Source organism: Phalacrocorax aristotelis, chromosome 12 (genome assembly GCF_949628215.1).
Source record: "Phalacrocorax aristotelis chromosome 12, bGulAri2.1, whole genome shotgun sequence".
NCBI classification, from domain to species: Eukaryota; Metazoa; Chordata; class Aves; order Suliformes; family Phalacrocoracidae; genus Phalacrocorax; species Phalacrocorax aristotelis.
Genome location: NC_134287.1, coordinates 14,678,803 through 14,692,849, shown reverse-complemented (window position 1 = coordinate 14,692,849; position 14,047 = coordinate 14,678,803). Strand labels below are relative to the sequence as shown.

The window sequence follows — 14,047 nt, the reverse complement described above, 5'->3', positions numbered from 1 at the left end:
CTAAGATGCTGATACGAACTACAAGCAATGGCAAGGATGGGGGCATGTCAGGAAACTCTTTGGCTCTCCTTGGCTGCTTTCCAGCACAAAGGACCAATAACGATACATAAAATTTTGATAAACCATTTTTATGGCTGATCTGGGTCTCATACACTAGCCAAGATCTCCTTAGGAAGACCAAAATATTAAAAACACTCCAATAGCACTGATTTCTCAAATGCATGCATATACTAAAGCTGACCAGTGTTTGTGTTTCATGAAGGCAAAAATAATCATAGATGTCAAATTTTTTGGTCTAGAGAAAGGGTCCATGAAAAACTTTACTAGCAACATTTGTTTCCTGAAAGATGCTTACCCTGAAAATATTTTGTCCTCCATTAGGTTTTGTAGGACTGTTTACTCTTAAATCTTTGAAAAAAATCTCCATAAATATTCCCCTTCCATGAAGGAAATACCACTTTCCTCCCTTCTGCTCTATAGTTAATTGTCCTAAGCTGACTCTGGTAGCAGCAGTCAGCAATAATAATAGTGATGCAGAGGGCTGTTACTATAACATATCATACATTGAATTTAATCAGTTACAATATCACAGTATACACAGGAATTTTTAAAAAGAGCTCCCTCAAATATCTGGTTTTGTAAGTCACAACTCAGCTGAATGATGATGACAGGATGAGATTTCAGAAAAGTCATCAATTACTTTCTTTGCCTTCTATGAAGAGAACCCATCATCTTTAACCAAAGCAGTGGGAAGGCCCAAACAACTTCATGCTCCACTGAAAATCTGTCTTACTCTTTCTCCCCTCCCTGCAGCACATATTCTAACTTTTAAAAATTGAAGTGGGATTTTGGGTTAGGAAGAGATGGAGGATTAAGCATTGTCGTCTTTGAGATTCAAAAGAAAGATAAGCTATCTTTCTAATTCTTAGAAAACAATCTGCAGGAGTTAATTTTATGGCATAAAGTCTGTAAAGACAGATTTAACAGACTTCAGAGGGGCACAACTACCTAGGGAGAAGAATCCAACTTCACTTAAAAGGGATTCAATGGAACAAAAAAAAGCATCAAAACTGAATGGATCGGAGCCCAAACGAACAGCGACACATACGTGCAGTAATGCTTCCTGTCACACCACCAGACTGTCGGATGCCCAGTTGCTCGAGTAGAATTCCCAAACCCGGAGGAACTACCACAACTGCCCACACAGCAAACAGCTTGCAGTTAGGTGCCTAGGGGCAACCCAGCTAAGAGAGTTTCTTAGCCACCCGTACACTCGATTAGGTGTGTGCTGTACGACTGGGAGTTACAATTCAAAACCATTTCCTGGACTTAGGCATGTATACATTTTCTCTGGACAGAAAGAGCTGGATAAGCACATTCACCAGGCAGGTGTGTGACATACAGGCCATCAGGTGGACATGCTGTTACTGTCTGAAAAAGAGCTGGAATCTGAGAGCAGGTATAGTGAATAGTGAAGCACACATAAAATGGTTAGGTCACGCACACGGTGCCCGGCTATACTGAGGTACAGAAGTTCGTTAATAGGGAGTAGTAAAAAGTACTCTACTAGAATAATTCACAGATGTTATCCTATACAGGACAATTTATGATCTGTGAGATTTATTATAGCTCCTGTGAACAATGACAGTTCATAATCCAACCACAGCAGCATGAAAAGAACAGAATAATTATATTAATGGTTAACAGAGGTAGTGATCATGATATCCAAACTGGTCATATTTATGATTTGTGGGGACCCCAGCATCTTATCTGGACAGAAAGAATAGCCAGTGGGGGTATTTCGTTCATGCAGATTAGGAGAGATAACTGGCTGGTAGACTTGTGCGTTGAGAAGAAGCTGGCCTCCACTGTCAGCAACCTCCTACAAGTTTTTTCTGGAATCTGAACCACACTGTCTCTTGGCTGTCTTACAAGAAATGCTCCGGTCTCCTTTTACATCTTCTCAAAGAAGCAGTCCCAAGAAACAGTGTAACGGCATGCACTGCTCCCATTGGGCTGGTTGCTTTATAAGAGCTGTTCATACTGATTTTTGGCTAATGTTACTTTTCATAAGCCTTGGCCTTGCTAGCTCTCAACTGCAGTTCTAGTCCTGGCCACAGAGAAGCACTGCCAGGGGCCTTCATTGCACACCCTAAAGGACACAAAGCAGCACAGCCCCGACATCGTTTTCAACAGCTTGAACTGGGGGAAAAAGTGCTCAAATCCTAAGTCTTTGCAACCTGTTGTAACCCCGCCTGAGACTAAGGCGGAACATTGTGCTACACAGATATGTGCAATTTTGGTTTAAAGTTACCCTAGGCAAGGTGTGAAGCCAGCCCAAGCCACAAGGCCCTTCATCCCCTCCTTAGCTGTACAGGAACGGCCTCAAAACCTCCAAAACACTTTCTAAAAACAAGGGCAGAAGCTAAGGTCACAACCTCGCTGGAAAACAAAAAATCAGACTTAATAAAGCAGTTCTTGGCAGTTATAACCTCCCTTCCTCTCCTCTCCCCAGTAACTTCCAAGTCGCACAGGCTAGCCCTGTTTCTCTTTTTCCTGTGTGAGATTAAACATTAGCGTCACTCCCACTCCTAAATTCAGCCCAGTCCAGACTCAGTACATACCTAATTAAAGGCAGAATTGTCTTCAGTGTATATTTAGCTTTAAATCTTTATGGGTCTATTTTAGACCTAAAGAACATGCAAACGTGTCTATTCTTGTCAGCTGTGCTACTCTATTATAATAAAAATGATATGTAGAAGCATTACTTTACCTATATAACCTTAAACAATTGGGGCTATAGCAAGACTTAGCACTAAAAATTGTTATAAAGCAAACCCCTTTTGTAAGAAGTGCTAATAGACGCATCCTGAGCACTAGAATTTAAAACAGGTCTCACTGGCACGTCATCTGTGAAAGACTTAGGCAGCCTGCCCTGTTCCACGGCTTCACTGATATATCCTGCACTAAGCAAAACAGATTATTCAAATGCCAATCACTGAATGGTATGGCCCTGGCACAGGAGGAACAATTTTTAAAAACAAGGTACTTTGAAAGAAAATCCAGCACCATAAATTTTTCAGATGGGAAACAAAAAAGATATTAATTAAATCTATATCCAGCATGAATACTAACATAAACCAGTTGTGCACAAGAGACGGGTATACTGCTTGAGTTTCTATTTTACATCCAGGAGTGTCTGGAAAGTTATCAAGAAACTCTGTTTTGCTCTGCAGTTTGTATTTTTGGGGGTAGCCTGGAGAGAAAATAATGAATATAAAAAATGCTAGAGAACAACTGAAGCCCAGTGGTGAGTAGATTCTGCTCTGTTTAGCTTGCCAAACCAAAAGACACACTTATATATGTGCATACAGTCAGCTATGGAAGAACCTAACTTAGAAGCCAAGAGCAAAATTACTTTATTCTCATGAAAAAAACCCGTTATACCCAAACTGTTCCCGTTTTCCAGACAATTAGTGCCGAACTCAGAAAGATAAAACATATATTTCATCAGAATGGAGCACCTAAGAAAATTACATGTACCATTTTTAATTCAGCTCTTGGCAAGACACATCTTTCTAACTTTACTAGTTTTACGCTGTAATATCAATATTGCAGTGTTCTCAAGATTTAACACATTCACAACTGACTGACAATAGAGTACCAGTATACAAAGCTCTTGGCTAAGTGCCTGCAGCTGCTGCCTTAGCCACTAGCTCCTTCTCATGTCTTCACCAAGAACACTGCCTTCCAGGAACAATACAGGACATTCAAACTCCAGTTCCCTATTTTTACAGTGTTGGGCAATTTCCTGAAAAAAATGTAATATTTGCAATGTAACAATGCTTATGGAAAGTGTTGTTTCACATTTACAGAGAGCCTGCAACTGTGAAAGATCCCAGAGCGCCTCATGAACCTTACATGTCGTATACTGAATATACTGAAGTAGAGAAAGTGAGCCTACCGCAGCACAAAAAAAGGCTGATAGTGACATACAATCCTGCCAAAAGCCATTCTAAAAAATACTGTACGACGCCTGTTCCAAATCACAAACTTAGTTTTTAATCTAAAATTCGAAGAAAAATAATCTCAAGTGTTTTAAGTGCCTGATATTTGCTTTCTGACTGTTTAATCCACTAAAGTGCATTTGGGTCATGTTCTGAAGCTCTGATATTAGCCATATTGTTTAAATGAAAGCTGCAATTTAAGCAAAAATAATTGATGCCAGAAACACAATTTAAATTAAAAAAACCAAAGTATCTCAAGTCCTTGAAAGATCTGGCAACAATAACTACACATAAAGCAAAAATTTAGTCCATTTAAAACATACATTTAATAGTGAAGTGTATTATTTTATTTTTGTCCACAGCAACCTAACGATCTCTGTATTGGAGAACTAGCTGAGGGCTTGAACTTATCCTTACAGAAGCAAGTTAAAATTTTCAGGCAGGCAGATAAGAACAGAGGCAGTCACTAAATCCACCTAGATCTACATGCCAGATTTTGCTGGAATTCTCCTTGAAACATCACAGCTAATGGAGTAACAGGCATAGGTACAAAGTTTTCTGGTAAATGGAAAACTCAAGCATCGGAGTCAGCATGAACAAGGAGAAAACTCCCCACGTCAAACACATTCAAACATATAAAACTAATGATGGAATATGACCAAATGAAAGTAAAAGGAAAAAAATATTGAAAAAAATTAAAATACACTTTCCTCTAGTATTTTAAAGCATTAAATATTATACTTTTAACTTCACTTTAGAAAAACAAAGATCACCATAGTAACTAGTAATAAATGGATTCCACACTCTATGAGGAAAAGTAATTCTTCAATAGAAGAAGCTTTATCAGACTTCCAACAACTAGAATCTCCCTGGGTTGTTTTTGTTTGTTTGTTTGGGGTGGGGGGGGGGGGGGTGTCTTTGATAAAGGAAATTCTAATAAAGTGAATTTGTTATATGATTGTTGTCAATTTTTCCCCCACTGGAAAGCAGAAAGCAGAGCTCTGAGAGGAAATAACGGGGAACAGATTTACTCTGCTATCAGCAAATAAAGCTGCAATGAAATCAATAGAATGGTGAATTTGACTCATAACCCAGTATATTTTTACCTGCCTTTCTATCCAGTAAGAGGAATTATATCATTCTGTGAAGGGGAATTATACAGGAGAGGACAGCTGGATATTTTTAAATCTTATGTTAATCAGACAATCAACAAATGCTTGTTATTTATACACAGATCCTTACATTATTAAATACCTTTTTAAAGTTTGCATACAGTGAAGACTTTACCAAATAAACAGGGCATATTTTAATAAATAAAATAGTATTTCTTTCCCCTTTTCAGAAGAAATAACAGTATGACTGAGAAATGAATAGTCTGAATATTTATTAGAATTTAAATTAGCAATAGTTTTAGCAACGTTTTATTCCAGAATACCCTGGATCTATAAATTTTATACTCTTAAATTTATCCTTCTTACAACTACATGAAATATACTATGATATATGATAGTTAAAATAAGGATTTTTCCCTGCCCCGATATTTTATTTCCACCTAGCAGCTCTTTGTTACAGAAGTCTTGAAGCCCAGTTTTTGCCCAGTTCTTAGAGTTTTATGGAAGTTTTTTTTTGTTTTTGTTTTTGGGTTTTTACACAGAACAACAGACGTTCTCATCATTTTAATGTTTCCTGGTTAGGTAAAATAATTATTATTCTGATTTCTGCCTGGGGACTTAGATACACTAAAATGATATCTACCCTGCCCATCATTCAAAGATACAGTTTCAACACCAGCAGGACAGGTCCAATAGCCTAAGATCTGCCTCAGCAGAAAGTACTTAACAAGAGAGATTGATTTCCTTCTCCCAGAACTACAGCAATGGCTGTAACTGGGAAGTACGGTGCCATAAATGTTACAGTATATCCAGTAAAAACTGACAATTTGAAAAATTCACGATAAAACCCTGTTTCCACCAAGCATTTGTAACGCCGTAACCTTTCCAGGTGCTTGTAATATGTCCAGATTTACAAGGGATGACAAAAGCTACAGACACATCTCCAGGTGAAGATTGTCTCTTGGAAGAGCCCAGACATACTGAAACTCCTCAAAGGATGATTTAACTACTCAGTTAATTCTATAATTTTCATAATTTTCTTCCTTGCATCTAGTAAAAGTTCTCTCATTTAATATAAAAAACTGAATTTTGAAACATCCCCTTAGCATATTCTTTACATTTCCATAGGCCTATTCCTGAAAACTTATCTGTGTATATAATCCTGCAGATGGATACAATGAGACCTCTGTAGACAAAATGCTATGAGGGAAAAAAATGAGCAGCTAGCAAATGAAATATTACAGGAAATTAAATGAAGTTACTTTAAAGTAACAGTTTTACCTAAAAATATGTTTTAAGTCAATATGTTTTTCCTGTTGCTATCAATGGCACATTTCATTATTAAAATTAGGGGGGAAAAAATCTAAGTATTTTACTTGTATCTGTTTTTATTGTTTTACCTTCTAGTTAGTTTAAATAATCTAACCACTCTAATCAGTTCCTCCTGATTAGGAGATCTTTACAGGTTTTTACCAAAAGAAACTACCTACTTAAAGGAAACAAAAATATTTCTTCTTGGAAAAAATGTTATCACGTGTCATTAAAGAAACATTGTAAAACAGAATGTAAATGTATGCTCAAAGCTGCTTTAAGGCGCTAATTTTGATTTAAACTGCCACTGTGCTTCGTGCTGTCCAACAGAATAATTCAGAAATTAATATAACTGAGAGATGGATATGCTAATAAATAAAAAATATGAAAAAATAAGGATCCTCCATAAAACCACAAATAACTAGCTGCTCTTACAGTGGGGGGGGGGGGGGGGGGAACAGAAAAGTGTTGTAAAGTTGGAATTTTCACAAAAATCCTTATTTTAGAAATCAGAGAGCTATAGGTTTGCTGCTGAAATTGCACAAAAGCCTCTAACAAAGAGCAAAAAAAACCAATTTCTATCCAGACCTATGGAGAACAGTATTCACACTTTGAATCAAGTTGCAGATGATTTATGCAGAATATAATAAGGTAATAAATAGAAGTAAAGCATTTAGCTGATTTAAAATAATCCTTGTCTTGTAGATAACTACCGTGTATGTATTTTGACAATGGAATATGATATTTTCAAAACCGGTTTTGAGTGTAAGTATAATTTTTACAGAGAAAATAGGGCGTTTTTTAAACATAATACGAATCTGATCCCATTTGTATTCTTCATATCAAGTTTACAAATTAGATGGCAGTACGGGATTGGATCCAGTGTTTCAGGAGTGACCTATTTTTACTGTTGTTATCTCCTGATGTTCTAAGGGAAATATTTAAAAACAAGATTTGACTGAAACTTCCATACATGAATGGATCACTCTCCCAAACCAAGCATCAGAGTAAAATGACAAATCCGAAGTGTATCATCCCTTAACATGTACTAAAACTCTAAATCCGTGGTTATCAGCTTTCCTCAGGATATCCACTGATCTTAACAATGAGTCTCTAGTGTTGAAATTTTATCCTAGTTAGTCTCCTAATATGTTCAAAGTGTCTATAACTGGAACTGGTCTCTTTCTACATGTGCTGTCATAAACTCGATCCTCTACATAGCCTTTTTTCAAATTTGTTTTTAAAGAACAGAGTTAGGAAAGGACTTAAGAGCAACAATTCAATTTTTATGCTAATATTTCTGTCTATAAACCAAACAGATGTGAAGCTCACCATCTGAAACGTGATCAGAGCCAAAACCAATTTGAAAATGGCTGCTCTGCAGAGTTTATTTCATCCAAAAGAAAGCATTTGGAATACCAAATGCTTTAACAACACAGCTTGTCCTGGATAAGTCTTTGGCCTGCGTAAGAATCTAGGAAAGGGAACGTATTACATGTGACAAAACCAGGGATTTTCAGTCTGAAATTGTTAAGTTTACTCTGAAATATCAAAATACCAATCCCTGTTTCCTCCATTTTGTGGAATTGCTGTAACTCTTCACAAGGACAACCAAATCCACGACCACAACAACCTGTTCTCTTCTGGTTCAGTAAATTAGATAAAAAAACCTTTTATGACAGAAATAAACTCAGGACAGCAAACTGATACGGCTGAGCAGCACAATCGACCGTATGAGACGAAGTTCCAAATCAGAGCAGAGAAAACGATGATGAAACAGACACAAGACAAAGGGAAAGCAATAGCAAAATAAGTACATGAAATACAAACCAGGGAAAAAAGTCTATAAAGAGCATCTTAGGCTGAATGGTAGTTGGAGGGAATTAGAGTTACGAGCAAAGAAACTGTTTCCTGTAGTTCAAGTGTTACTATGCACAGAGGAGTAGATTTTCCATTTTTTTTCCCATTCTTTGTAAACAGGTAGAATGGCATCCACATATGCCCGGGCCACGCACTGGTAATCAAACCACTCATTAACATTTTTAAACAATTAAGTGTTTGTACACAAAAAGAGGAAAAAACAACTTCTCAGTGAAGACTTAATTCAGAGTTTAAAGGTATTATCAACTCCTCAGCTTTCATCATGATAAAAATTCATCATTTAGTCCTAAAATCTTGGTGTCCCATCTCATCCTGAGAGTCTAGCATTAGCTAGACAAAAAGTCCCAGAGGTACCAGTGAAACAGTTACCTGCCAGCACAGCTCTTTCTCACAAATATACACATTGCTTCCACAACAAATATTTTTGTTTCTTGGCTAATTACCAAGCAAAGTGTAAGGGTAGGATTCAGGCCAGTTCATTAAGTATGTCAAAGATGAATCCACAGATCCAGTGAAAGAATGTGCCTCATGGCAGGCAGAACATAACCTTCTGGCACCTCTCCCTGCTGGACGGGAGTAAGCTGTATTTATGCCTTTTCCCCGGTTCCAATCACCATTGCGAAGACAATTTTGTGGCCAGATACTATTGAAAATAACTATAATTGCAACAGGAATAAGATTCCTATTGGACAATGCAGTGGAGAGGATAGAATGAACTGAAAGAAACATCTTTAAATATAAGGCGATTCACAGTTAACTTTAATGTGTTATTTCTCCTACTTGACAGGTCACTCTACTTCAGTGGTTCCTCATTCTCAGTCCTCCCATTTGTTATGTCCTATTTTAAGTTGGAAGCTCTTCCTCTAAACACACACAATAAGCTATTACAATACAAAACAAGATACGCTAATTGTACTTTCCGTGACAGGTCTACACATCCCTCTGTTCAAGATTTAATGATATGGGAAAATGTCTAAACCACTGTGCACCTTAATACGTTTCCAAAACTCTCAAAATCTAATCACTGCAGATTCTGATCAAGACACGTAACAAATGTACTGAATACAACTACAAATTTCACAGACATTTTTAACTTAGAATAATTACAGGTAATTCTCCAGTTACATCTTTTTACATGATATATTTTTAAATCTCTAGTGACTGCAAAATATTAATAATATTGTGATGTAATTCTTTAACAAAAGACTAAGCTATATTGACATTTCCTAAGAAATGTAGGGAACACTAAATTCATCATTAAAACATTAGTCATGTTTCAATCATGTGTCAATCACTAAATCCAAAATCAAATTCCAAAAGGAAAAAAAAAAATTATTATACACTAGGCATGAATTGCATTAACTTCGGGCTACACTGAATTGTACTTACAGTTGACATTGGTCTCCTTTGATTCCCTTAGTTGTGCAGAAACATTTTCCTGTTTGCATGTGACAAATATTTGCATGTCCACTGCACGTGCAAGCTATAAAATCAAAAAGGAAAAGTGAGAATTCTTCACCCGTATTTTACTTTATAACTAAAGGAATCTTCATGGATTTCAATACCACATCCTAAACATATTTTCTACAAGGTGTATTAAAAAAATATTACTATTTCAATTATAAGCTGCTTTGAAGAATATTTCACTAGCACATCATTTAGTTTATTTTCTGTAGAGTTTAGAACTATGCATGTGTCATATGGGGCTCTCCTCCACGCCTTAAATAATAGCAGTTTGAGAACAGACATTAAAGTCTACCTTGTCAATGCACAATATTAACAATTAATTAAATTAATTAAATTAATTAATTAATTAAATTAATTAATTAAAGAAAATTATTAACAATACATCTTTCCTGTACAAGGTGAAATCCCGAGCAATGGCAAAAGCAATGACAAAATTCCATTAGTTTCAAATATCTAATTAAAGGAAGTATTATTGCAGATGTTTGGTAAAATGTCTAATATAATTGGAACCCTTGCTTTTGACAAAAGTGAACAAAAAGAAAGCTTTGAAACCATTTGAACAAAGGCAGAGTTAATACTACAATTATGGCCCACAACAAGAATAGTCTAGAAGCAAAAAACCGGCACCTTTAAAAGCTCCTGAAATTTGAACTGAAAGAGAATCGCAGAAACATCATCATCACTCCACTCCTCTTTATCAGTGGCTGAAGTAAATCTCTCCACAGCGGTCTGCTCACTGATTGTCACCTCAAAACAAGCCTTCATGTTCCCGGTTATTGAGCTTTCTTTTTGCTTTTCCTTCCCACGTTTATACAAATGACTATCTTGTTTAGGCAGCCCTCCCTCTTTTCTAACCAAGCATGCAAAACTAAATAACCTCCCTCTGGTAAACGTGTCAGTAAGTTCCCACACCACACTGGAAAAATTACCTGCTAATATTCACACTACATCTAAAGTCTTTCCTTCACACAAAGTAACTCTGTACCTATCTTGATGATCATATTCTGCTTTCACTGAAGTTTTAATTATGACTACGATTTAATACGGGGCTCCTGCTTGTGAACTGATACGTTACTAAGTGGTGACCTGTATATAATAATTTAATTTCCACTTCATAATCCTAGGATTGAATTTCTATCAGAGGGATTGAGTTTTAATGTTCCCATCCTACTGATAAGGAATAACACACAATGCACACTTCTGTGCCAGTGTCCCATACCACACACACTCCAACGTCTCTGCCCAGCCTAAGGCAAATAGGGAAAAAGGTAATATAACAACCAGACTGGAACCACAATTAAACATAAGATACTATTGACAGAATATTTCTACATCAGGAATCCTACGGTTTGTTCAGCCTTCAGAACTTGTTAATAGGCCGCTGAAGCTGAAGGAGAGATTCTAACTGAAGAGGTACTAGAGAAACACGTACCAGGCATTTCTATGCAGCATATAGTGATGTAACACACTTTTCTATCTTTCATAAAACAGTTGGTGTCATTTCTGAAGAACACCTACAGTTACCACAGAGTGCAAAATTTTGTAATTTTGCTATGATCTTGATGCTCTACAATAAATGTTCATTGAGGTGCTGCTACTATATAATCAGTTACATTTTCCTAAATCCATTCATGTTTTTCCCTCTATGTTTATGGAATGATTCTTTAGGCACTTTAAACTGGAAAAGCTTCTTCTCAAAAGATAATTTTAATTGTGTAAATCTTTGCTGTGCTTTCAGTGAGAAACAAAGGAATATATTCTTAACAGCTTATTCTGCTTATGGTTAATTGCTCTTAACAGTAAAGGATCTAAAAGGCTGCATTCCAAACCATATTCCAAAAGCTGTCAATATATTGACAAATACAGAAGCTATTGCCAACCATCCTCAGTTGATTACTCCCACACTTATTGCTCACTTAATAGGAAGTAGATCGTAAATGTGAAAGTGGAACTTCCTTGAGTCGTCTTCATTTAGTAAAAGTATTTAAACACTAAGTTATAAAAGCCTTCGGACACTACACACCCTCATTAGCTTCTTGGAAAAAAAGGGGGTAAAATGGATTATACAGTAAAAGTAACAGACGTAGGCATATGAGACTTTGTGGAAGGGTAAAACCTTTTCCTTTGGCAGCTCAGACATGACTTGTACACCCAGTCCATGAAATTACTGCTAAATCAAACTTTTCAGCACCATTTATCCCCAGGGACATCTAAATCAAATCAGCACCTATATAGTGCACTTGAGCGTACTATGTGCTCACTCACACAGCAATCCAGAGATGAACTCCTCTCCCATCAGCCAGGTATCTCCTTCCATTTAAACTGTGTCATGTTTTAGTCACTGCACTCTCTCTTTGGAGTTTCCTGGATTTACACTGGAAAATCGTTAATTATCATAAACATCTGATGGAATTTATTTTCCCATGGACTCATGTCTAAATTTTGACCTATGCATATTCATAGTGCACGCAAGTAAAGGGTACGTTCATAGTTTGGTCTCCCTCATCAAAACCACCAACATGGCTGCTCTACCTGCATTTTCATGACACATATGAAACTTCTATAGTGCTGAGATCAGTACGGTTGGAAAAGGAGAAGGAAGGAGTTCAGAAGCCTCAGAACCTTGTATTCTGGATTCCTCGTCAATGAAACAGCTAGTTCTGACAAGCGCAGCAGCTGATTTTCTTCTATTAAAAGATGAAGAGAAATTACTCTTATTGATTAAGTTCCTAGTAATTTAACAGTTCCCTGGATAACACCTTGAAAAGGACATCAGGAGCTAATCACTTTTACATTATTTTTAAAATCTCATCTGGACAAATTTTATTTAACAGTGTGAATGCATATTTTAATTAATCTCAGACTTGCAAGTCTCTGACGAAAAATGGATTCCTCCCAGTCTGTGAACATCTATCTGGGAAGTAACTTGAAAAACAAAATACATATAAGCCATCCCCTGTTGTTATTGAAGGAATGTAAATATATGTTATGGAACAAATGCAACAGCAGAAGCAAGATGATATTACAGTACATTCAGTAGAAGAAATTCTAGATACCGTTATCTTTGTGCCTCACTGCAGGTTTTTTCCGTTGGCCTACTTCTGAATAATACACAACAAATTACAGGCTTTGAATATGAAGTATGTTTACTAATAAACTGCAACCTAAAGCTACACTTAATTTCAAAGTAACAGATCTACATTCTTCCGTTACCTCAATATTTCCGTACTCCTCTTTCCATATTTTCTTTAATATTTTCTACTTATTTTTCTCTGCTTAACCATTCTCAGTGAACAGTGTCTCTTCTGACAGTACTGTAAGTCAGCAGTTAAAATTGTAGCCACAGTAGTATCTTTCTAATCTAGTATCTAATACTAGTAGAAATATGCCAAATCTTGGAATCAGTTTTAAAAACATATTTTGTAGCAATCATTCTCAGCTGGTAGAAGTCAGCACAAGAGCTGCCATTTGTTTTCCATATTTTTTTGAGGTCCCATCTCTCTCCACCCCCATGCCCTCATTTTCAAGGAATGAGGCTTAAGTTCCAGCAGCAGCAGCTAAAACCTGTATTAACTTTTTTTCTTCCAAAAAAGGACAGTTGCCGTCTTTAATCTTGACCTAAAGAAATATTTAACATTATTCTTTTCTTTGTAAGAACTCACTAAAGCTGAAGGAAAAGGAAGTGAGTTAAGAGTTAAAATGAAAGCTATACTTAATACTTTACATTTCAAATGCTTCTCTCCTTCCCACCCGCCCTGTGTATTTAATAAGAGGTTTAAGAATTTGAGCAGAACTGCATGGTGGTAAGCAGAGATTTCTGACTGAAAATGCCAGGCTCAGACTACTTAATGCTAGATGGTGGGAGGATCACATTATCACTTTTGATTTTCTCAGCCCGTCTGCTCCATCTTAATTAACATATCTGAGACGCTGTCAAGGGAAATGTCTGTGATCCCATTTTTGTGCCTAAGTGTTCTCCTACAACATAGTATTTTCTGTGACTGTGTACGAAGTTAGCTACGCCATCCCACTGAGATTCTCAGCCAGTAAGGACAGTTTCAGCTTCTGTCACGTTCAAGCATTTTACCAAGTTTCAGCATCTTTTAACCAATTTCCTTTCTCCCATTTAGTTCCCATGTCCTTCAGAGTGGATTTTTGATAGCCACTATTCATTCACATGTCCAGTTCAGCACAGTGTGAATCTTTTGCATTGTCACACATCTCAAGTAATGTTATGTTGATAGCAATGCATTTTCTACCATGATTATG

The 14,047-nt window shown here is 36.6% G+C and overlaps 1 protein-coding gene across 3 annotated transcripts in view; it reads right to left on the bottom strand.

Annotated features, from left to right (window-relative positions):
* The window catches only part of ATRNL1 (attractin like 1), a 522,986-nt gene that overhangs the window by 347,443 nt on the left and 161,496 nt on the right, over positions 1–14,047 (bottom strand). For all 3 annotated transcript variants that reach the window (XM_075107503.1, XM_075107501.1, XM_075107502.1), the window contains exon 20: positions 9,701–9,794. In XM_075107503.1, coding sequence (XP_074963604.1) covers positions 9,701–9,794 — 94 coding nt within the window. The remainder of the gene's footprint in view (positions 1–9,700; positions 9,795–14,047) is intronic.